Source organism: Seriola lalandi, unplaced genomic scaffold (genome assembly GCF_002814215.2).
Source record: "Seriola lalandi dorsalis isolate HSWRI2012SDOR001 ecotype SW California unplaced genomic scaffold, Sedor1 jcf7180002054371, whole genome shotgun sequence".
NCBI lineage: Eukaryota > Metazoa > Chordata > Actinopteri > Carangiformes > Carangidae > Seriola > Seriola lalandi.
Genome location: NW_019524924.1, coordinates 521,328 through 544,283, shown reverse-complemented (window position 1 = coordinate 544,283; position 22,956 = coordinate 521,328). Strand labels below are relative to the sequence as shown.

General features: G+C 41.9%; 2 protein-coding genes across 2 annotated transcripts in view; one reads left to right on the top strand and one right to left on the bottom strand.

The window, feature by feature from the left end:
* zdhhc17 (zDHHC palmitoyltransferase 17) overlaps positions 1-7,779 on the top strand; it is a 33,274-nt gene extending 25,495 nt beyond the window's left edge. The window contains exons 12-17 of the mRNA XM_023408710.2: positions 596-658; positions 756-849; positions 2,922-3,005; positions 3,112-3,269; positions 3,416-3,510; positions 4,558-7,779. Of these exons, the coding sequence (XP_023264478.2) occupies positions 596-658; positions 756-849; positions 2,922-3,005; positions 3,112-3,269; positions 3,416-3,510; positions 4,558-4,696 (633 nt within the window). The 3' untranslated portion in view covers positions 4,697-7,779. The remainder of the gene's footprint in view (positions 1-595; positions 659-755; positions 850-2,921; positions 3,006-3,111; positions 3,270-3,415; positions 3,511-4,557) is intronic.
* A 3-nt stretch (positions 7,780-7,782) lies between these two features.
* Positions 7,783-22,179, bottom strand: csrp2 (cysteine and glycine-rich protein 2). The gene is made up of 6 exons (XM_023408742.2): positions 22,134-22,179; positions 19,963-20,085; positions 15,915-16,083; positions 14,068-14,197; positions 11,694-11,787; positions 7,783-7,996 (listed from the first exon to the last, which is right to left on the bottom strand). Exons 2-6 carry the CDS (start codon positions 20,072-20,074, stop codon positions 7,920-7,922), a joined length of 582 nt encoding a protein of 193 aa, XP_023264510.1. The 5' UTR covers positions 20,075-20,085; positions 22,134-22,179; the 3' UTR covers positions 7,783-7,919.
* Between the last annotated feature and the right edge of the window lie 777 nt (positions 22,180-22,956).

The window sequence follows — 22,956 nt, the reverse complement described above, 5'->3', positions numbered from 1 at the left end:
CCCCGCTGTCCCTCATTATCACAGTCTAATGGAGGACAACGGGGCCTCTGCTTCTCACCAGGCCCCTGAATTTCCATCCTGTGATTGATGAAGAGCTAAATTTACCCTGCATTGTTAGCACAGTTTAGACTCACCACAGTCCAGGCCAGTCTGCCACCTCAGATCAGAGGCTTCAAAGCAGAAGCTCCTCTTCCTCCTCTTGCCATCCTGTAGATTAGGATTTTTGTATCTTGAGTTTATTTGCACAGAAACAAATTTCTGATTTGTGCAGAGTAGATACAATCCAAGCCTCCACTTTTAAAAGGTATTTTTTTCCTTATAAACTAAACAAACTCACAAGTGAATTAAACTGTAAATCCCACTGTGGCCTTTGTCCCAGTTCACTGTGAACCAGCCAAGTCTCCAGTGTGATCATTCAGCTGGAAATCCTAGTTTCAGCTTGTACACTGTCAGTAGGTCTTTTGTTACACTGCCAAACAGTCCTCAGCAAGACGAATTTCTCAGTCGTTCATTCATTTTTCTGCCGTGTCTCTGTCTGCTTTTTTTTTTTTTTTTTCTTTAAATCCTGCTTTTGTGTCTTGTTTCCTTCCTGCAGACGATCGTGGAGCTGGCAGAGACAGGCAGTCTGGATCTGAGCATATTCTGCAGCACCTGCTTGGTAAAGTCTGTCCACCACCCCGATGCCACACACTGACGACCACGTCAATAATAAGACATTTAATTTCAAACATTCCCTTGTGTGTGTTTCTTTACAGATACGGAAGCCCATCAGGTCCAAACACTGCGCCGTTTGCAACCGCTGCATCGCTAAGTTTGACCACCACTGTCCCTGGGTGGGGAACTGCGTCGGTACGTCAACAACGCCACACATTTTTACGAGAATGTCAACAACCGCAGAAACACATGGGCTTCCCAAAAACCAGCTGCTCACAATTTCCCTCCTCAGATTGAGAGCTGTGGCTTTTTTATTGTGTTTTATCAGCTCCAGATTCAACATGTGTCCTCTCTAAAAGTTCTGCTCTGAGTTATTCTGGTTCTGCTACAACACAGAGACAAGTTGATGGAATAAATATCATGATCTAACACAGAGGAAGTAAAAGGTAATATCTGGCTGATTGTAAAATAAAACCAGTACGACATAAAAACCTTAAGTGGCGCATAAAAAAAACTTCCTCAAGATGATGAATAATGTCTGAAATGAAGAGGGAAATAATGTGAGGAGGCGCTTAGAACGCCGCAAGTGAAGCACCTGTGTGTGTGTGTGTGTGTGTGTGTGTGTGTGTGTGTGTGTGTGTGTGTGAGGCTTGTTGTCTGCAGACTGGAAACAGTGGGGGAAGGAAGGAGTGCAGGGGGCTCGTTGCACTTCCATTTTTGAAAGCAGGTGGTCAGGATGAGGCTTTAAAGTGAGGAAACTGTCTGAACAAACAGCGAGTGCGGCCTGGTGACTGCTGGGACCAGGGGCCGTAAAAAGATTCAAAATGTTTTTAGACATCAGAAACAAAGTATTTTATGATGCAGTTGTGTCTCTGAGTTCATGTCAGGTGCACAGTGAAATATGTGCTACTTCCTCTCAGTTAAAATCCTAATGTTCTAATTCCTTATGTGTGTTTATACTGTAGAATCAACAGTGTAGTTGTGTTGTAATTGAAGAAATGGACTGTTTGTTCTTTGTTAAATTCTTGTCAACGTCAAATCAACTTTATTTCTAAAGCACATTTAAACGCAGCTTGAGCTGAACAAAGTGCTGCACGAAGGACGATTAAGATAAATAAAAGTAAGTAAAACAAATGTATAATATAAGTAAAACACAAGAAAAATCATTGTAAATACACTGTTTAAAGAAACATACTACATCCTCATAACATACTAACAAAAACAAGAAAACAACAAGGAGCAAATACACTATTTTGAACATGACAACAGACAAAAAGGCCAGTGAATAAAAATGTATCTTTAGCTCCAGGTTTAAAAATAAAGATGGAGGGAGCACATCTGATGTCTAATGGCAACTGGTTCCATGATTCTGGAGCAGCTGCAAAGTTGTCAACTTTTTGTGTTAGTTATGATCTAGGAGATATAGAAAATCTCTCAAACACTTCAATGTTTAGACGTGTGTGACACGCAGCCACCCCGTCAGGTCAGCAGTTCTTTCCTTTTATCTCTACAGCTGTTAATCTCCTTCATTTGCACACATCTGCATTACTGTGTTAAATAAAAACTCCATTGGACAAGAAGTCTTTTTAGCCATGTTAGCAGTGACAGCAGCGTCTGTCTGTCCATCCATCCGCCCGCCACGCCCCTTTGATGAAAATCAAGTATTTAACCTTGTTAACATCCATATGATGTTTTTATATTATACAGACATGATGAGTGAACTAATCCGTCAACACCATGACTGATTTCCACCTTGACCTGCAGTGAACCAATGACAGTCTCGTAACAACAGATTCAGACTGCCAGGGTTTTATACGTCACAAACTTGAGGAACCAATCCTGTCAACTCGTGGGGACAGGGGGCGGGGCTAAATAAACCTGAAACCTTGTCAGTACAGAGAGAGAGTTAGCCGTTCTGATACGTCTGTTTGTCGCTGATTTGTCTGGGTCTGACTGAAACTTGAAACTGAACTGAAGCTAAAGAAAAGTTGCTGATATGTTCTGATGTGCAGCCTGGAGCTTCTGCAGTCTCTGTGGAGGGTGAAGACATGTCTGACTCATTGCTTATGAGCACACTATCCACTGGTCAGCAGAGGGACTTGGTTGGTGGTGATTTTGGACTGTCACTTGTTTGTCCATGAATTGACCAACTCGTGCTGGTAACATAAAAAAAACTTGTCTTACTCTGACTTCAGTTGACAGCGGCAGCCAAAGCGACAAACTGAGGTGATGAGAATAGACTCTGACATGTTTCTTTTCCTCTTCAGGAAGTGGGAATCACCGCTACTTCATGGGTTACCTGTTCTTCCTGCTCTGCATGATCTGCTGGATGATGTACGGCTGCATCTCCTGTGAGTCAAAAAGCCTTTTTTTTTTTTTCATTTATTGCCCAACTTCCACACTTCAATCATTTCTGTTTCTCTTCTAACTTCTTCACTTCATCCTCTTTGCCCTCAGACTGGAGGATCCACTGTGCCACCAGTTACGCCAAGGATGGTTTCTGGCTCTATCTGACCCAGATCGCCTCCTGCTCCCCCTGGATGTTCTGGATGTTCCTCAACAGCGTCTTCCACTTCATGTGGGTGGCCGTGCTCATCATGTGTCAGCTCTACCAGGTCTGGATTCACCTTTTTATACACCAGCTTCATCAGGCTGAGTCTAGTTGCCTGTAATTAGTGACATAAGCTGTAATCGGTGTGGATTTCAGCAGATTTTATTTCTGTGAAACATTGGCTGACCTCTCTGCTCTTGCCTGTCTCAGATTGCCGCCCTAGGAATCACCACCAACGAGAGGATGAACGCTCGGAGATATAAGCACTTTAAAGTCACAGCCACGTCCATCGAAAGCCCTTTCAAGTAAGTGATCCTCTGCTGTTTGTTTATCACAGAGAGCCGAGTCTCATCATCTCAGCAGGGCTGCAGTAATAACAAGTCATGGGTCACTTCACCCAAATGTTGCAGATTCCTTGGGTTCATGTGCCGAGGTTTTAAAATAGCCTCTGAGATTTGAGTGAAAATTCATTTGTGTTGCTCACAGTTGTTAAGATAATTGCATTCAAAATTTTTAACAGCTGAGTCTCTTACTGGCAACAATGACTCTGTTTCTGTGGAAAAGGAAAAACTTTTCTTTTAACTACCTTCTCCAGAGGAACTAGTCCCTGTGTCTGTAGATTCACCAGAGTGATGGGAAACTGTTTCCTGAGATGCTGCTGTTGAATTTTAGCGAAATTACAGTTTGTTTTTGTTCCCTGAAAGACATTGATTGCATGAATTTATTCATTTCCATGGACCTCTTCTCTTACCATGGCTGATCAGTGTTCCCAGAGAGGCTCTGAGCCTCTCTTCTGATTGGCTGACTGAGTGATCCAATAAAAATAAAACAGATTTCAGGTAAACGCTCAGCGAAACCAAATCCTACGAGGTTGAATGGTGGGTCCAGGTGGGCGGGGGCTTGGGGCATGATGTGAGAGCAGTGACTGATTCGTTGTGACATCACAAAGTTACAGAAGTCCTTGTATTAAGGCTCAATTTCTGAATACAGGCTGTGTGCATTTCTCTGTGAACTGAACGCTTTGATACTTTCACAGTATTAATATAGAACCTAGACCTGCTTTATAATGAAACAACACATGGACATCTACCTTTACACTATATGGGACCTTAAGCTCTGTGTCTCCTTTCTCTTCTGCAGGAAATCTCATATAAATCTATATCATATAAACTGCAGTTTCCTTAATGATGCCACCATTAGTTGATTTGTTAGCACATATATAACATATATGATATATATAGAGTATATCTATCTATACGCTTTCTTCACCCTTCCATCACTGCTTGTGGAGTAGTGACACTGTTCCCTCTGACTGATGCCACACATGTTCCTCCCTCTCTGTCTCTCTACAGCCACGGCTGCATCCGAAACCTCATAGATTTCTTCGAGATCCGCTGCTGTGGTCTGATCCGGCCCGTGACGGTGGACTGGACCACGCAGTACACAATAGAATACGACCAGACGTCTGGCTCGGGCTACCAGCTGGTGTAAGGGAGGAAGAGGAGGAGGACGACGAAGAGGAAATGGGGAGGGGGGGAGCAGGGGGGAGTCGAGTGTCGCTGGATGGAAGAAAAGTTTGGAAGGATTACCCTCCCCCCTCTTTCCTCCTCCCCCCGGCGTTCATATCGGAGTGATGCTGTTCTTGGGAGCGCTTGCTTTTCTGGACCATCTCTCCCTCACCGATCAAAAGACTTTGGAAAAAAAAAAAATCAGCCAGGACTAGCATGCTGTTACAGGGCAACACCACAGCTACACCCCCCTCTCTCTGCCCTCACCACCACCTTTACTACTATTACTACTACTACTACTACTATTCTACAACATCGAGACTTCATTACTGTACTTTCACTGCTACCCAACCCCTTCCACCTCGTTTCTTCTCCCGAGCCCTTTGGACGGTGACGTTGCTGCCAGGCACGAACGGAGAAGAGAGAGGCCGATGGACGTGAGGAATTTCAAAATAAAAGCTGTTCTGTTTGTACTGGAGACATGAGGCTGCAGAGACAGCAGCTCCATGACGTGGCAGTATCCTTCTTTCCCCTTCCCACTTTATATCCTTATTTATGGTGTCCCTGTTGATGTGCCCTGTATGTATTTTTTTTTTTTGTTTTTGATTGGTTCAGGAACTCTGCTGTTCCTGTGCTAATTAACTGTGGTGGCAGTGGAAGCTAAAGGAAACATGTTGTTGTTGGTTTTTTTTTGTTTTGTTTTTTTTTGTTTTTTTTAATCATGCATTTGTTTCCAAGTATGATAGAGATAAGGGAATGTCTTTTTAAGGTCTTGATTTTGCACCAAGATGAATTTTGCATGGAACTGATGAGGATTTGCCAACAATGTTGAACTTATCAGAGGAAAGTGTTGGGTTACAGGTTGAGCCGCTGGAGGAGTCCTACTTCTCACCTGCTGAAATAAAGCTGCATCCACAGACAATGAAATTTTGGGAGATAAAGAAGTGGTTTTTTTTGTTTTGTTTTGGTTTTTTTTTTGCTAAGAAATAATCGGAAATCAGTTGCTTTGCAGTATTAAAGCAGGAGTAAGTGCGGGAAATGGGACTTCTTCAGCTGCAAATCACTGTAAACATGACAGAAGATATCCTACAGACAATGTGATACAGGTATATTTATTTTAAAACTATTTATAGATAAAGTAACTATGGTCTAGCGCCATCGTTTTTACATTTCACATCATTTTAGCTGAGTAGGTTTTTATGAGGAAAAAATTATTAAAGACGTACCTGTAGCTGTTGAACATGGAAGCCCGAGAACTTCACCATAAACCTCTATAGACAGGTACAGCAGGTGTATTTATTAACAGCAAGAGACGAGTAGAAGAGAACGAGAACGCCGCCGAAGGACAGACGAGTTTACACGAAAGGTTCATTCCATGTGTGTTTTTCTCAAGAAGCTGTAAAGTCTTATATGTTTTGTTTGTCTTTCGTCTGCCTACAACATTGCACTGATCCTTTTTCTTTTGTAGTTTTTTTTTTTTGTTTTTTTTTCCTTTGGCTGTTACTGAACAGAAGGGCCCAGCAGCGCCGCTTCGCACCGACGCTTCCATTGTTTACAGTGAGGAAGATGAGGGGCCCCCATCAGACATGGCCACCTTCCAGCACTTCCTGTCATGGACCCGACCCCCCCCCCCCGTGCGCTCGGCTCCACAGAAGCAGCAGCAGGATGGACAGAAGTGTAAAGAATGTGCATCTGTACATAAACAATATCTTTCTCTGTAACTACTTTTCTTTTTGTCAGTGTTAGTTGAAGGTGCTCCTGATTTTTTTTTTTTTGTTTGTTGTTTATGTTTTGTTTGTTTGTTTGTTTTTTTTGGGGGGGGTTTCTTCCAACCACATGGAAAGAAGAAAATCACGTGACTATACTCCAAGTGTATGACTGTAGCTTCTAGTGATGTCTGACACTGCTGTCTATAGGCATTTTAACCCCTACATACCCAAAACCCCCAGCCCTCCCCCCTGCCAAGAACCTCCACTGCATGTACGATGCTTGGGACAGCTGGGCTCTTGCCGCCTCCCCCCTCCCTCCGCCATGTCAATCCAACCCCATCGTCATCACCATGGTGACAGCCCGGCAAGCCACGTGTCTGTATATAGTGAATGTTAAGTATTTGCAAGTACTTTTCTGCATTGCGTTCATTTGTCTGGTTTTTTTTGTTTTGTTTTGTTTTGGGGGTTTTTTGTTTTGTTTTTTTGTTAGTTTCTTTCTCTCAAATCCAGTGTGTTTAGTAGACGTTGTCTTTCAGGTCGCCAGATCTCCAGTCGGGCCTTCCTGTGCAAGTGTGTAATATATTTGAATGTTCCATGCTTGTGGACTGTAGTCATCCTAAAGGGTTGTTTTTTTTCTGTTTTTTTTTTTTATTTTTTTATTTCTGTCATATATCGCTGGGTTTGTTATACCACTGGATGTACAAATTGTAAAGCAAAGACACTAGAGAACTAAGGCGGACGCCAAATTTTTTTTTTTGTTTGTTTTCTAAAAGCTGAAATGTGATCATGCAATAGTTTTAAGGATAGAGGGAGGTTATATTATATTAAGGCCTCGGAAACTTTTGGGCCTCATGTTTGCATCATCAGAAGGGGACAGTTATGTCATCATTCCGCGTTTCACTCCCACCTCCAACCATCTCGCTAACCACTGATGTCACTGCCCAACAAAGACGACACACAGTCGCTATGTTTTGTGAGCTACAAAAGTCAAACGTCACGACTCTGCTCTTAGATTTCATATCAAAAACACGCCACCAGTGACGAGCCACTTGTGTTCTAATAAGGCCTTTTGAGTGACAGGAGCTAAATGTGGACTTGTGTTTTTTCTCCCAGCTCATCCAGGACAAACATTCAAAGCCATTTCAGTCATCACTAGTTCTTCCAGCAGCCTGCTCTGTCTCCCCTCTCACCTCACCACGTGGGATAATAAAAGAGAAAAAAAAAGATAAAGCACATAATCATCTTCAGTGCCTCTCTGCCCACCTTCAGACATCACTGTAACTCAGCTTCAGATGTAAACATATGGGCATGGTTCAGTTTTAATGGCTTTAATAATAAAATACAGTCAAATGTGAAAGAGTTTGGTTCGTAAATGTTTTTATTCGTATCATGAGCGTCTATTTCAGCATCAAAGCATTTAAGGTAGAAAACAGAAGCTGATGTCCATGTAGGACAGAGGAATGTTTGAAGGTGAGATGGTCTGACTGGTCCAGGTCATCACTGAGCGTGAACCAGAGCACCGGCTCCTTGGCCGTATCCAAACCCTTTGGGACCGAAGTTCTTGGCGTAACACGCTGTGGAGATAAAGAGGAAAGAGTTAGAGATTTTAGACACAGGCAGATTTTATTGTCACAGCATGTTCAGATTCACCAAACCTGCTGGATGGTGTGTGTAAGGAAGAAGATTCACTGCTGATGAGTCCACGATTGTGAGTAGACACTGTTTGAACTGAACTGAACTACACTGAACAAAAACTGATACACTTGTTTTTTCTCCCATTTTTCATGAATTCAAAATGAAAGATGTATGAGTTTTTTTACTACATACACAGGGTTTATTTCTCTTATATTCTCTTAAATGTGTTTAAATCTGTCAGTGAGCTTTGCTAACATAATCCATCCACCTCACAGGTGTCAAGACACTGATTCCACAGCATGGTTATTGCACAGGTGTGCCTCAGGCTGGTCACAATAAAAGGTCAAATGTAAAAAGTGCCCTTTCTCATGCAGTGTGACACATGGCCTTTGCACAGAGTTCAAGTTATTGATTGAGGCCGGTGGAATTGTGGCCTGCTCCTCTTCAATGGCTGTGTGATATTGGCAGGAAGTGGAAAACGCTGTTGTGACACGCAGATCCAGATCATCCCAAACACTCAGTGGGTCACATGTCTGGGGAGCGAGAGGCCGGCTACTGCCACATTTTTAGAAACTTATGGGAGTGAACCGTTCATTTCGTGGGCAACAGCTGTGATGGACATTCAGCGTGCCAAATGCACACTACCTCAAAACGTAAAACATCTGTGGAATTGTTTTGTGTGATAAAACTGCACATTTTAAACATTTATTGTGACCAGCCCAGGGAACACCTGGGTAATAATGCTGTGTAATATGCCACACCTGTCAGGGTGGAGTGTTTTGTTCAGTGTAGTTACCCACTGTCTCTATGAAAAAAACTTCACAAGGAATTGTGGGTAATCATGCCATCCCATTTGGAAGGAGAAGTTGCGGATTTTTCAAATGTTGAATCTCAATCAGATTTAGTCACATGGAGCACCTCAGACCAGTTACCACTGAGTTCCAGTGTGATGAGGTGAGCTACAGCTCAGTGTCATAATGTTACCTCAATGGATTGAAAGCTGTCCAGGTGAGAGGAACAGGATGTTTCACTGTGTTTTGGTGTAAATGTCCCTTTCATCTTTCGCAGGTTCCTTTACTAGGAAGTCTGCTGCCAGTGTTCACAGCAGAAATGTAATTTATCACAGTGAGTCAGCATGAGCAGCATAAGGACCCTGATATTGAAGCAGCTAAATGGAATTCAGCTATCTTTATTTTATTATATAGAACTCTGCTTTTCCTACTGTGACATGTTAACATGTGGTCTGTGGAAAAGACCAGGGAAGGTTCAAACTGAGTGAAATGACCCAGAAGTGGCAGTCATGATAAGAGCTGGTTGAATTCTTTAAATGATAAGTAAAGGAGCTTCAATGCTTCCTATCTTATCTCCTTTAGCATAGGAAACACTGGACCTTCCTTAGGAAAGGAAAGGAGAATACACTGTCCCACAATTCTTTGCTGAAGCAACTCCTAAACAAATGGAAATCCTTGTATGATTGTCTGAGCTACAATCCATACATATAGATTTTTTTGTTTAAATTCCAGTTAGGAGTCATCATGAAGAACAAGCATAGTGAATTTATAGATAACAACATCATCTTTTTGTCTGTTTAAGTGTAAGTGCAGTCAGATTTTCTCCACACTGTTGTGTCCTTTCCTAAGTCCTTGTGAAGTCTCCTTCACATCTTTCCTTTCATGGCATTTTCCATGGAGGTCAAGGAGAAGTGGTTAGGAAAGGAGATTATTTTGACTTTTCGGCTGCTTTATCTTCCTGCACTTCCTGTTTCCACCTTCAACCTGACGGCAGAGGTCTCATCAGCCAGGATAGAAAACACCTGTGTGTGTGCAGGTCCTAGCTGAAGACAGAGAACCAGTTTCCCAGCTCCAAGCTGTTTTTCTCACATCAACATGTAAAGTTTAAAATAAGCTCTCAGCACAGGTTGCGCTCCGACAGTGAGGTGCAGAATTTCTGACTTATTCTCTCCAAACTACTCCTGGATTTTTTTGTTTTTGTTTTAAACCATTTGGAAACAGTTTTTTTCTTTTACAAATAAGCCGTCACGGCTCTCAAATTGTTCATGATGACAGTAACAACATCCAGCTGCTGCTGAGACAGAGTCAGGATGTCTCTTGAGTGGACAGCGAGCCGTCTGAGACTGAACCACTGATTGATCACAGCAGCAGTTTGGTTCTGTTTGGGTTTAAAGCCGAGATGCAACATTCCTCCTCCTCATCAGTACAAGGTTTCATTATGACATTCAGCAAACATCGCTCCGCTGAGGTCTGTGTGTGTTTATGTGTGTATCTGTGTGTGTGTGTGTGTCTTCATCCTGTCTCATTGTACTGATGAGGAGAAAGAAATCTCTGTGGAGCAAAGACTGCACATGTTTCTGCCCACTGGAGTCTGGTGGACAGTGAGCAGCTCTGTGAGCAGGACAAGGCTGGTGTCATCCAGCCAAACCAACACACCACTCGTCAAATAACAGGATGACACCAAGTAGAACAGTCTGTCAACATCGTTGCATAAGAGCCAGTCCCTCCAGTTCTGTTTTTGCTGATATGATCACATCAGCCAACCGACAGCAGCTCAGCTTTAAAAACTGTTCTCTGTGAAACTCTGTGAAACCACAATAGTGCTCAAACACTCTTGAAGTCTTTGGTATGAGATCATATCACCGGGCACACAGACTGGCTGAGGACTTGTTAGTGTTGTCATGACAATCCACTAATCCTTACCTGGGCCAAGTGTCACAATGTTTGCAATGGTTGAACTGTGAAAGTGAAATTTTCCACTTGGCAGATTTTATGCAAAGATCAATATGATGTTAGCATGCTAACAGTGACAATGCAAACACACTAAAGTTAATCTGGTGTTATGTTTACCATGTTCACGATCAAAGTGTTCGTATGCTAACATTTACCAATTAGCTCAAAACACAAAGTAGAGTTTTGCAGGTATCTGGTCATAAACTAAAGAAGTGGACAAATTGAACCTTTGGCCTGATGATAACGCTGGATGAAATGTTGGTGCAGTTCACCTTCGGTGGAACATGCATGTCTCTGTCAAATAACTAAAAAAGTCACATGGTCTCACACCCATGACTTGTTCTTAGAGCTTTCCTGAGCAGTCAGTCTCCTGATTTGAGATTTGGAAACGTGGAGTCCAAATACACCATACCTGAGCATCAGTCTTTGCTTTGCTCTGTGTTCATGTTGTTATTCAACATCTGTCCTCTTGTAACCTGACGTTACTGCTGGCTCTGGTCCCACTTCCCCTCCACATTTTCATTCTCCCACAGATTTAGTTTAGGTGTCACAGGATTTCAGATGTCCTGGTCTCTTCTGTGAAACTCCAGCATGACTGAATGTAGCAACAATAGTCAGTGATGAAACATCACAGTGAATGTATTACACATTAATGGATGTTCATCTGTTTTAAAGGAGAGATTGTGTTGCTGCTGGATCGCTCTGTAGCAGATTAATTGCATCACTATGTAAGTGCTGCATGGTTGATTTATTCCGCTCTTGTTTTGCCGGTGCATGTGTTTGCTAAAGCAAATGTCATGTTATACTGTGAAATCTTATTAACGATTGAGGAAATCACAGCTGCAGCTGTAGCGCTGTAGTGAAACACTGCACACATCCAGCCTCGTCTCACCTTTGCAGTAGATTTCTCCGTCTTTCTCCGTCTGGGTGGTCGACTCCAGGCTCTTGCCACATTTTGCACAGCGGAAACAGTTCTTATGCCACGGCTGTGAAGAGAAAGAATTTTAATTTAATACCCACAGTGGCAGCTGTTCAAGGCAGTTGTCTTCATGCCTTTATGCTAAATCTACCTTAGATTGTTAAAACTCCAACAGAAAAGCTTTTGTTTGCGTTTTTTACAGCTGATAATTGCTCATGTTTCCTGGATCGTGTTCCCTCGTTGTTTCCCATCAGAGCAGCTCAGTTTCTTCACAGCCGGGGGCTTTTCTGTCTTCATTAGACAGAAAATTACAGGTTATGCTTGAGATCATGAGCGGAGCCTCAAATAGATTTTGTCCCATTAGCAAACACATTAACGGCTACCCACCCAATGACATCACCACCTATAAATCAGCTGATGTGTGAATCCTCATGTGATCAGCGACAGGAAACGGTCCACTCCCGTTTTTAGAGGAAACAGAAATATTTGCTTCTCTGTGAACAAAGATCTCTCTACAGTTAGAGCCTCATGACTTCATCTACTGTAAATCTGTGTGTCCACAACATCTGCCTCACACGATTAACACCAGCTGTTAGGAAGCTCCCATCCAAACTTTATGGAATAAGTTCAATCAGAAAAACAGGATCTGTGTTCTCTCATTAGGAGCGGCCACACCAAACCTTGTGCGCTGTAAAAACCATGTGTGTTCAATCCAGTCAAAGTACTTTCACCCACGCGGTTTGTGATGTCACCTGTTCTCTTGTGGTGTTCAATGAACCAACGCAGCCTTGGTTAGAGGTCTGATTTCTGTTGGGGTTAAATCAGTATGTGATGGTAGCTCTGTAAAGTTGAGCGCACGCTACACATTTTAAAATTAGATCATAACCCCATTAAGTTCACAATGCAGCTTTAAATCATAGGAACATTTGTGGAGTCTCTCCCACAGTTGTCATGACAACGCATAAATCCTCACATGAGCCAAGACTCATCATTTTTGCAACTTGGCTGAACAAGTGGAAGCTAAGGAGTGGACTTGGCAGATACCACAGTTTAATGTGGCTGACAGTGAAGACTGTATCCAAAGTGTTTTACTCTGCAAATATCCTCCAGCTCCACTGTCACTTCACGCTGCTACATTTACTATGTCGTAAAATAAATATGAGCCATGATACAAAAATGATTAGTCAAGGGCGACCTGATGCCTGAGTAGTTAATGCGCATATCAAATGGGCTCTCAACTGAGTTCCCGGTTCGGACCATTTGCTGCATGTCATTCCCCGACTCTCTCCCTGCTTTTCCTGTCTGTCTGCGCTATCTCTATCTAATAAAGGCATAAAATTGCCATAAAGAGATTAGTTAACTGATTGTATAGTCAAACATCAGAAAAGTATTTGTCCAATTGATTAATTGAGTCATTTATCAAGCAAAAATGCCACACACTTTATCTCTCTCATCTTTTCAAATGTGAGGATTTGGACACACTTGGACAGAATTAGCTAAATTACCAATTCATGCTGATTACTTAAGCCTGCATTGACAGGCTGAGTGGAAACAAAGTGCAATCACAACACTGACATATGAAGCTGAGTGAATGTTCAGTCAGGAAGAATCTCCTCCATGCTTACTAAGTCACAAGCACTGTTTCCCGCTCTCTCTACGCTCCACCAGCTCATTCCCGTCTGCATCCAATTACAACCTGACGCTGTGGCCTACAGTCAATCACTCGTAAGCGTCCTCTCTCTCTCTCTCTCTCTCTCTCTGCTGTCGATAAGAATCGCTGGCCCACCTCCACCCGTTCACCACCTCGACCGTGGATGACCATCTCCAATCAAAACAGTTTCCCTCTCATGAAGACGTTCCAACCCTCAAGCTCCATCGCTCATCACCACCACCAGTGTGTTGAAGATTCCTCTAATAGGAAGCACCTTACTCCTATGGACTGTTCCGCGCAGTGATCCTCTGATGAGTCTCTCCCGATTGAAATGGAAATTGTGTGAGCACATACACAATATTCATTCTCCTTTTACCTCTGATTTGTTCTCCACCGACTCCTGAGATAAATATCAGGCAGCTTGTTGCAAAATGTGTTTGTGTTCAGTCCGGTGCTAGACAGGCAGCGTACAGTTACACATAAACACACAGATAAAAGTATGGAGAGAGGCGTGTTATGGGTAGAGATTACAACATATGACCTGTGTGTCAAGCAAGCTGATTGGCTGATCCAGTATATTTGCTAACATGCAGCCGGAAGAAGAATAAATAGAAGCATTCATTCCAGCTTGTTTCATTGTAACTATTAAACATTGATAATAGTGGCTTAAGAGGATGCTTTAGATCCGACTCTCACCTTGCCCGCCCCCATGATCTTCTCAGCTGCATAGACAGAGTCTCCGCACCGGGCACATTTCTCTGAACCTCCAAACTTCTGGGCAAATTTGGACGGGTTGTGGTTGGTGGTGGGTCTGTGAGTCTGTGTCCTGGGGGGAGATACAGAGACAAACAAGGATGAAATATTGTCTCCCAAAAAACAAAAATGAATCCAGCAATTTGGCTTTAAGTGTATCATTCAGTATTTATAATTGTAACTATCCAGTCTATACTTGTTTTGTCATTTAAATTCTTGAACAGATCCTTTAAAATGTGCTTAAATTTGAATGATTATTGTGTAAAATACTCTTTTAGAGAAACTCATTTTGAAATGAAACTTGTCTCTGCAGGGAAACAAAAATAATGGTGAGTAATATATTATATACTGGCCCTAAGAAGTTAAAATAAAACGTTGAAAACACTGCTAACTCTTTTCAAAGTTCTTCCTGTGCCAGAAAATCCTCTCATGCTTCATTAACATTTACTGACAAATTCCTTTATTAATGATTGTCAAAATATTCAAACAGGCGCGAAATAAAACTGTCACACCCTCCTCCTTTGCCAGTGGTGGGGAAGCGAGCAGGGCACCCTGGGGCCCCAGAACGGTGCTTATCGAAGGGTGACTGCCAGCCCCAGTGGCCCCTGAATGAAGCCCTTTGTGGCCACAGACAGAAAGGAGGGTGAGCTGGTTCTTGCTGGTTACATAATAAACTCTTTCATAACAATAATCACCTGACGTCTGGGGCAGGAATAAACACTCAGGGTACAAGAGTGTGTGTGTGGGCGCTGCTGTGGTTTCCTGTTTGTTTGTTTTTTTGGTGCCCACACAGTTACAAATGTGTAGTCTCTCAGATGTCAGGTCTCAGAAGTGGGTGTAATTTAGCATTTTCAGCAGCCAGTGGTAGGAGCTCTTGGAAGGCAGTGATCCTGATCTATGAGATGATGTATTAATATCTTGGATCATCCGAGTTTCAGACCTCAGCTTTGACTTTTCTCCTCCTGGATCTCCACTTTCTACCAAACCAGCTGGGAACTGCTGCAGCTAAACTGGATCTGATCAAGAGGCAGACTGCCAGTCTTCCCGTCAAGGTTTCTTTCCTCTCTCAGAGCCTCGTGGTTCAGGCAGCGAGGAGCAGAAAAGGTTTGATGTCTTTAAACTGCAGGACTCGAGCCTCATGTATCAGGCTCCTGAGACCCCTGATCTGACATCTGCCTCGTGCTCGAACATCAACAACGTAATAATCTTTTATTATTGACCATTCTACCATCTGGTAATCCTTACAAAGACCTGGTACAAGTTTACTGTCTTCCTTTGGAACCAAAACCTTTTAGCTTTTACTTCCTGGACCATCTCCGGAACGACTGACTCTCCACTGACTCGTTGCATTTATCCTGTTTGGAGACAACAGCACTGTCTGTCTCTTGCCACATACTTAAGGTGCCCTGAACTCACTGACCTCTTCAACCTCGTTGCAACCAATTATGCAGTGAAGGCAGATGAATGATCCTTTATTTAGACATGTCAAGGCATCATTTGTGTTGCCAAAGCTATGAAATTGCAAAACTGGCGGCTCTAATTTAAAGTCGTTTCATGGTTACTGGCAGCAACTGGATGTCAACACAAGTCTGAACAACAGCGTACAGAGTGATGAAGCTCTGCATGACAATATCTGTAATTATTACGACACATATGACAAACACACCCACACAGCATCCATTAAATGCCAACGTCTGACAGAAATGATCCTCCTGGTCACAATTAGTCACAGTGACTTGAAGGATTTAGAGCACCTCTGTACAGTATATACAATCACTGGCCCAGCTTACTCTTCAGGTTTGATTCCCAGCCGCTCTCCTCGGTCCATGTTGAGTGTTCCCGCCCCCTGTCCGTAGCCGTAGCCTTTGGGGCCGTACTTCTTCCCGTAGCATGACTTGCAGTAGATCTCCTGGTCGTGAATAGCCAGTGTGGTGCTGTCTAAGCCCTTCCTGCAGACCACTGTGGACAAAGAGAGAGAGGGAGTTGCAGTAATCATATCAGCTAACTAACACCCTTTTTACACCGAAATTAGCAGGTTTTTTAAACACAGATAAACTCGCTAATAAAACCCGATTGACCCCTTTTTCACTGCCAGTTGAGTTTTCCTTTCTTTTTGGACAGATGACACACACAACTGCCAGGAGCGATGTCATCACATGCACTTACAGAGCACACACACACAGACACAGGACAGAGAGTGAACTGCTAGCCACCGTGCAAACTGGTAAAACAGATCACATCTCATCCCCAGGCTCGTGCTCCTGGAAAAGTGTCTGAGCCTCCGTGTGAGATGCTTTGATTGGTGATTGTGTGTCTATATAATAATTTATTTATTTCGGGGCTGCAGCTCACTCTGTCATCCCAGATCTCGGCCACTTTTTATCAAGTCAGAGCCACTCAGAGGGCAAAGGTCATTTTGGTGGACTCCCATCACCCTCTCCATGCAGACTTTCGACTCCTGCAATCAGGAAGGAGGTATCCTTTCCCTAGGAGCCAAATCAAACAGACATTTGAGGTCATTTGTTCTGTCAGCTGTTGGTTTTTTAAACAAGCTGTTGGCCTAGTTGTCATTGCAATTAACAAATACTGACGGGCTCCTGGTGCCTCATATCTTACTGTAATTTATTATGATGAAATCTACCGTCCGTTAGATGCTTTTATGTATCTATTTATTGTATTACTTTATTTATGATGTGCACTGGTTGTGTTGGTGACTACTGTTGCAAACCAAATTGCCCCTCGAGGACAATAAAGGCTTTCTATCTAATCTAATCAGAGTGCAGTGTAGCGGCGGTGTTTCTGGTTTAGCAGCACTGTGCTGGACAGGTGACAGGTCTACTGTCTACGGCGTCTGTGCTCTGAAAGACGTTACAGCAGAAAAAGAGTGAAAATTTGCATCTTCTTCAACTGGGTGTTGTGTTTTACATCACTGCCGATTAGAACCAGAGCCGATAAATACCTGTGTCTACTGTTCATCTGACCCGGGACAAAGCGCTGATTATTGTCTTTTCTATTGCTGACAAAAGCCCGATGTTAGCGGGTCTTTGCGGCTTTTTTGACCAGTGGAAAAGGGGCTAAAGACGAACAGTATCTTCTTGTGATCAGAAAATAGCAGTGGAATTATTATTTTAACTAGAAAATGTTCTGCTGAAAGTTTGCACTTGAATTAGACAGAAACAGTTTTTACACCTGATAATGTTTGACCCTTCAAGCTCAATTTAACACTGACAATTCAACCTGAACTCAGACGTCTTTAAACCTTTCTTTTTGAACTGCTGCTACAACTTCTCTCAGTATTTCAGCTGTAAATATTGCAATTGCACATTTTAAGCAGTGAGCCCACAAAATGTGTCTTTAGAAAGTTTTGGCTGTTCCAGTCCCGTACAGACTGTACATCTGGTTAATGTGAAGTGTCTTGAGAGAGGCAAGAGATTTAAACCTGAAGGGAAAAGATACTTGGGTAGTTGCCATCTTTCATTTCTCATCTCAAATGTGACTTTTTGTGTCTGTCATCTACATCTTTTCTCTTTTTTCCACCAGAGTGTGATGTTTTTTTAAGCTTTGGGGATTTTTGTGTGACATTCCCTTTGCTCCAACTGAATGTGCACATAATTTAAGACTCTAAAGGCAAAAAATATTCATATGCAGAGAAGGAAAAGACATTCAGCAGTGGGACTATTTTTCTTTATCCAGATTTTTATCATCACAACTGGTTTTCCTGACGTCAGTTCTGGATTTATTGAAGTTTAAACTCCAACAGCTACTGTATGTTGTTGAAGAATTCATTTTTATGGATTAAGCATTATCTGAAAAAAAGAAAAAAAACAAAAGAACTGCAGCTGCTTCAGACAATTGAATTCTTCACACCCTGGTCTGCACTGTGTGACCACCTGAAACTGGTTTAAGGTTTTATGTCTTGCTTGAAAAATGTCTCCACTCACATCTCTGATCTCGATGACCAACACTTTCAAAATAAAAGCTTCTGGCAGCTTGTCAGGTGATTTCTCTGCGTCAAATCAAATGGCTCCCAGTCTTCATATTTGCTTAACCACCTTTGTTGCAGTTGTCATGGTTTCTCTTTGTTTTTGTTGAGTATTTCCAGTTCCCCTCCAACATTAATTAATTTTTGCGTTGCCACTGGCAATCGAGTATTAACAAATAACGAAGAAAAAGCCAAAGTAAGTGGAGTCATACGAAGCTTGATTTCAACTGTGTGACTTTCCTGTCTTTCATACACAGAAATCAAAAGTGTTGAATGTGAAACTGTGAAACTGGAGGAAAGGGCAAAGGAGAGCCAAGGACACCAAGTCCCCCTCACTCATCATCTCCTCGTGGTAAGACAAAGCAGCCTTTGTAAATGAAACGCTGGAAAAAATAAACTCATCTTTTGTGGCTCAGATTGCTTTGGTCTCTTCTTAATGGCAGTGTGAGTATAAATCCTGTTCTCCATGCGAGGGACAATCTTCACTGACATTTCAAGAACGGTTCAGGAGCAGGACAGGCCGCCCACTCGTCCAGCAACCTGACAATAATGCAGTGTGAACTCTGAAAGAAATGTCAGTACAAGCTCTCTTTGATGCGCTGCGGAGAGGTGAAGCAGAGTTCACAGAACTTTGATAGTGAACTTGAAAAGATATTTTCTTCAAAAAAACTAAATGTGCAGTTAGTCAAAGTTCATATTTTCAAAGTGTTTGTCTGGTTTGACTTTCTGATGACATTTCTAGCTTTCCTCAATAAGAGTTTCCCAATCAGTCTTTGTTCGCAGTATCATGACAAGAACCAGGGATTAACTTACCCAACTTTTTCCAATAGCTAAACTCTGCACAGTACAGATCCAATACCGGGACTCTCTTCGCTGCAAGATTAAAATATGTGTAACACTACCTCACCACCTCTGGAGGACCATTTTATAAAAGTAAAAACTTCACATTATTTTTGAACTATAACTGGAGAGTGTACACCAGTCTGCTTTTTTAGGCGTGTGCATATTTTAAACATTTTGTTCTAGAGAGTTTAAGAGATTTATGACCCTTATGTAATACAGTGTATCTGTGCATCTCTACCATAAAGAATGATGAATGTCGATGCAGCAGAATCTCAGACATCTTCACTTTTAGTCCCTAGTATAATGGCCAAAGCTGGATCCTCCACTTCCCATAATGCATCTTAATAATGTCTCTTCATAAGACACCCCTCCCATTGTCTTGGAGGTTGTCCTGGCCCACATCAGCAGGCAATTGGTTGACATGGGTGGGTCGTCAGCTGATGCCGTTCACCTGGGCCTTCCACAGCATAAAAGCTGGCTCACCTGTGTTCACTTGTCCTCTCCCTTCCAACTGCTGACGTCCATTTGTTTTGCTTTTGCACCTAGGACACCTCTACAGCACATGTGCCACTCATCCATGCTCTGCTTTCAACTTGCTGATTTGTACACCTCATTGCTTATTTGTCTTGTGTTTTAGTTGTAATACATAGTTTGTTTTTAGTATAGCTTTGTGTGGACTCCCTTCTTGTCACATTCACTGAGCCAGTTTGTAACACATGTCTGGGAAATGCGTTTGTCTTCATAACCGAGGGCTTTCTGTTATGTGTAGTTTTTGAATCGAGTCTGAGATGACATCATCAGGGTCGGAGTACCCATCTCACAATAACCACAATAAAAAGTGCTGATTCCACTGACTGTCTCATCGTGGGAAATCACTATAAAAATGTGTGGCATGCTTTGAAAGCAGTGAGGCATGTAGTTCATGGGCTAAACCATGCATAACCACAAAATACTGTCTTTCACACTTAATGGTATACCACATGATACAGTTAAATCCGAACAGCAACACTTACTGCAGAGGAAACAGCATTTGTGGAAACTCTTTCCGTCACACTGCACTTCCTCAGCGTGGTACACCGTCCCACGGCACGCTGCGCATTTGTTGCCTCCTCCCCAGTTTGGCATTGTGTGTGGTCCTGACAGGAGGCAGAGAGAAGATATGAGGTGAGGTTACTTAGTCTGTTCCTCCTCTTCTTGTTCTCATATGTCCTCATCTGAACCTTGGAAACAAAGCAATTTTTCCGATGCTATTCATGACTGTGAAATTGAGCGTGAACTTCAGCAACACCCTTTAATCATATTCACACATAGTTCCACCTGGAGGTTGCACCATAATAATAGCGCCTGATAAGCTCTAGTGGGGGTAAATGCCCTGCTCAAAGGCACATCAACTGTAGATTTTGATTTAGAGAAGTACTGAGTGTCATATTTAAAGCTGCATCAACCTCTGAGGACCTGTACTGCTGGATATCTAATCACAGTAGCACACTTTGAAATGAAAACCACTGCTGCAGGCCACAACTGCCACTCTGAGAAAGAAAAAAAAAACACACTGCAAACGAGGTTGGCCTAAACAACAGGGTAGACTAATACCCAGAGGAATGTTTTAGGGCGCCGTGTTTTAGGGCTTTTGTTGTCTGTTGCCTGTCGGGCCGTGGCTGCGGGTTATAGACACAAACAGCAAAGAATACGTGTGTGTGAAGTAACCTACATGACGCACCCACATGTGCATCTGCCTGTAATTACAAACTCACTCATTTAACATTTTAAGATACGCTGCTTTCCTTGTGTATCACCCACCGCAAAGCAAGCCCGCTGTGATATCATACTCTAGAGATTTCAAGTGAAAAGCTCCATGATTCTTAATTAAGTGAAAAAGAAAACACTTAGCAGTATAAACTGCTAATCTTGTCCTTGTAAATCCTCCTCCCAGCTGGATTAGAGACTGCAGGACAGGTCCAAACACGAGAGGGGAATAGAGGGCCACTGACATTACCCTTAAAGTTCCTGCAGTGGTTGGTTGTAATGAGAACGTTGGTGTTGAATACTTTACTTTATGACCACAGTCATTTTAAAGTAACAGCTTCACTAAGATTAAGAGTTCACATTTGGGTCTTTGATTACTGTTAGATTGACACTGCCAACGATTAATCAGTGTCTTTAAACTTTGCATGTTTTATTCAGAATTCATTGTTTGTATGACCCAAAAAAACAGTTTTGAGATCATCATTGGACACTGAATCGTTCCACTGAACCAAGGCTAATGACATTTTTTTATTGTTGTTGAACTCTTAAATGCAGAATGATTGTTTTAACCTTTTCAATGTGGAAACTCTGAAACGGATTACTGCCTTTAAAATAGCTTATATCTGCTATTTAATTACAGTCCAATGAAGAAAGTCTTCGTTCCCTTCTGTAATGTTTTCCTGGCACTTTTTACATAATCTTTTCAGATGACTGTTGTGGGTGCACACTGTGACCCCTCTGACCTTTGACAACCTCAACAGTGGCTCCTGCACCAGGTCTGTCAATGGTGATTAATTAAATACTGCCAATATATTGAATTTTTTTGAAGTCTCTTGGCTAGAATAAAGGTTATAATCTATTGTTCTGAGGCTTTAAGATATTTTTACGAAACTGCTGACCACAAGATTTTTATTGTTAAAATATTTTTTATTAGTTACATTTAAAGCTGCCACTTTAGATATAAATCACATTATAACACAAAGCAGTGTTAGCCTGTTATTATATTTTTAGCATTTATAATATTGTAAAAGTTGTATATTTAAAGCTAGCATGTTTTTATATTACCCTTTATTTTCTTGGGCACGTTTAGCTTGTTAGCCTGATAATTTGGTTTTAGGTGATTTTAACGAAACAACAGCTAATTAAAAGTTATTATTATTATTATTGTCTAGGTGTTGAATAGTTGACAAAACTTTTCACTGTAAAAGTAAAAATTAACATTTTCAACTTGCAATGAAGTTATTGTGCACAAGTTAGCTTAAGTTTATAAGCTAACTTATCAACATGAACAAAACCCCACATTCAATGAAGCGAATACAGACATCAACAAAAATAAACAGACATAACTTACATTAAACCTATTTATCTTCATTAAATCAGTCTGACACATACAGCATTTAAGTTTCAGTACAATATGTTAGAATTAAATTAAAGTTACCTTTACGTAGGTTTTTAAAAAACAGCTGTGAACGTGGTTCAGCTCCAGTTGAAGGTGATAACTGCGTATCCAGACCTCTACTACACTGACGCTGAAATGCCACATACTCCACATATTTACTGTCTGTGGGAGGAGGGATTTTGAGGGGCGTGAACTCAACACTGCTACCTTCACTTGCTGTCGGAAAATTCATGAATACTGTTGGCACTGAAGGTACATATCAGAAAAGAGGACTCATTGCTACATTTCTATACACCTGTGAAAAGTACCATGTTCACATCAAAGAGTTTTTTATAAGTGGAATCTCAAATCTGAGAAATTTTATTGCATAGTTACAGACTTATATTGAAATATGGTTTACGCATTGATAACTGACTTAGTATTTTTGCCACCTGAGAAATTGCCTTAAAGGTCCCATACTGTATAAAGGCAGATGTCCATGTGTTTTTTGATTATAAAGCAGGTCTGGGTTCTATATTAATACTGTGAAAGTATCAAAGTGCTCAGTCCACAGAGAAATGCACACAGCCTGTATTCAGAAACTGAGCCTTAAAACGAGCTGTCAGGACTTTGAGGTAGAGCTGACTTTGTGATGTCACAACGAAGCAGTCACAACTGTCAACTATGCCCCCAGCATGGTCCACCTGGACCCACCGTCCAACCTGCAAGTATTTACCTGAAATCTGCTATATTTTTATTCATCTCTTTTAAGGACTCTTACTAGTGTCTCCAACAATACTTTCAGCTTTTTATTTATTTTTTACCACTATTCTTCTATCGATCATTTATGTGTTGTTTTATGAGCTACACTTGCACTGAAAAC

What these genes read in the sequence shown, in the direction of transcription:
- csrp2 (XM_023408742.2), bottom strand. Translation starts at nt 20,074, where the DNA reads ATGCCAAACTGGGGAGGAGGCAACAAATGCGCAGCGTGCCGTGGGACG. An exon ending in CTGGGAATCAAACCTGAAGA is followed by an intron (nt 14,198 to 15,914) that starts GTAAGCTGGGCC and finishes ATCTCCCCCCAG; the next exon opens with GACACAGACTCACAGACCCA. An exon ending in AGATCATGGGGGCGGGCAAG is followed by an intron (nt 11,788 to 14,067) that starts GTGAGAGTCGGA and finishes TTCTCTTCACAG; the next exon opens with CCGTGGCATAAGAACTGTTT.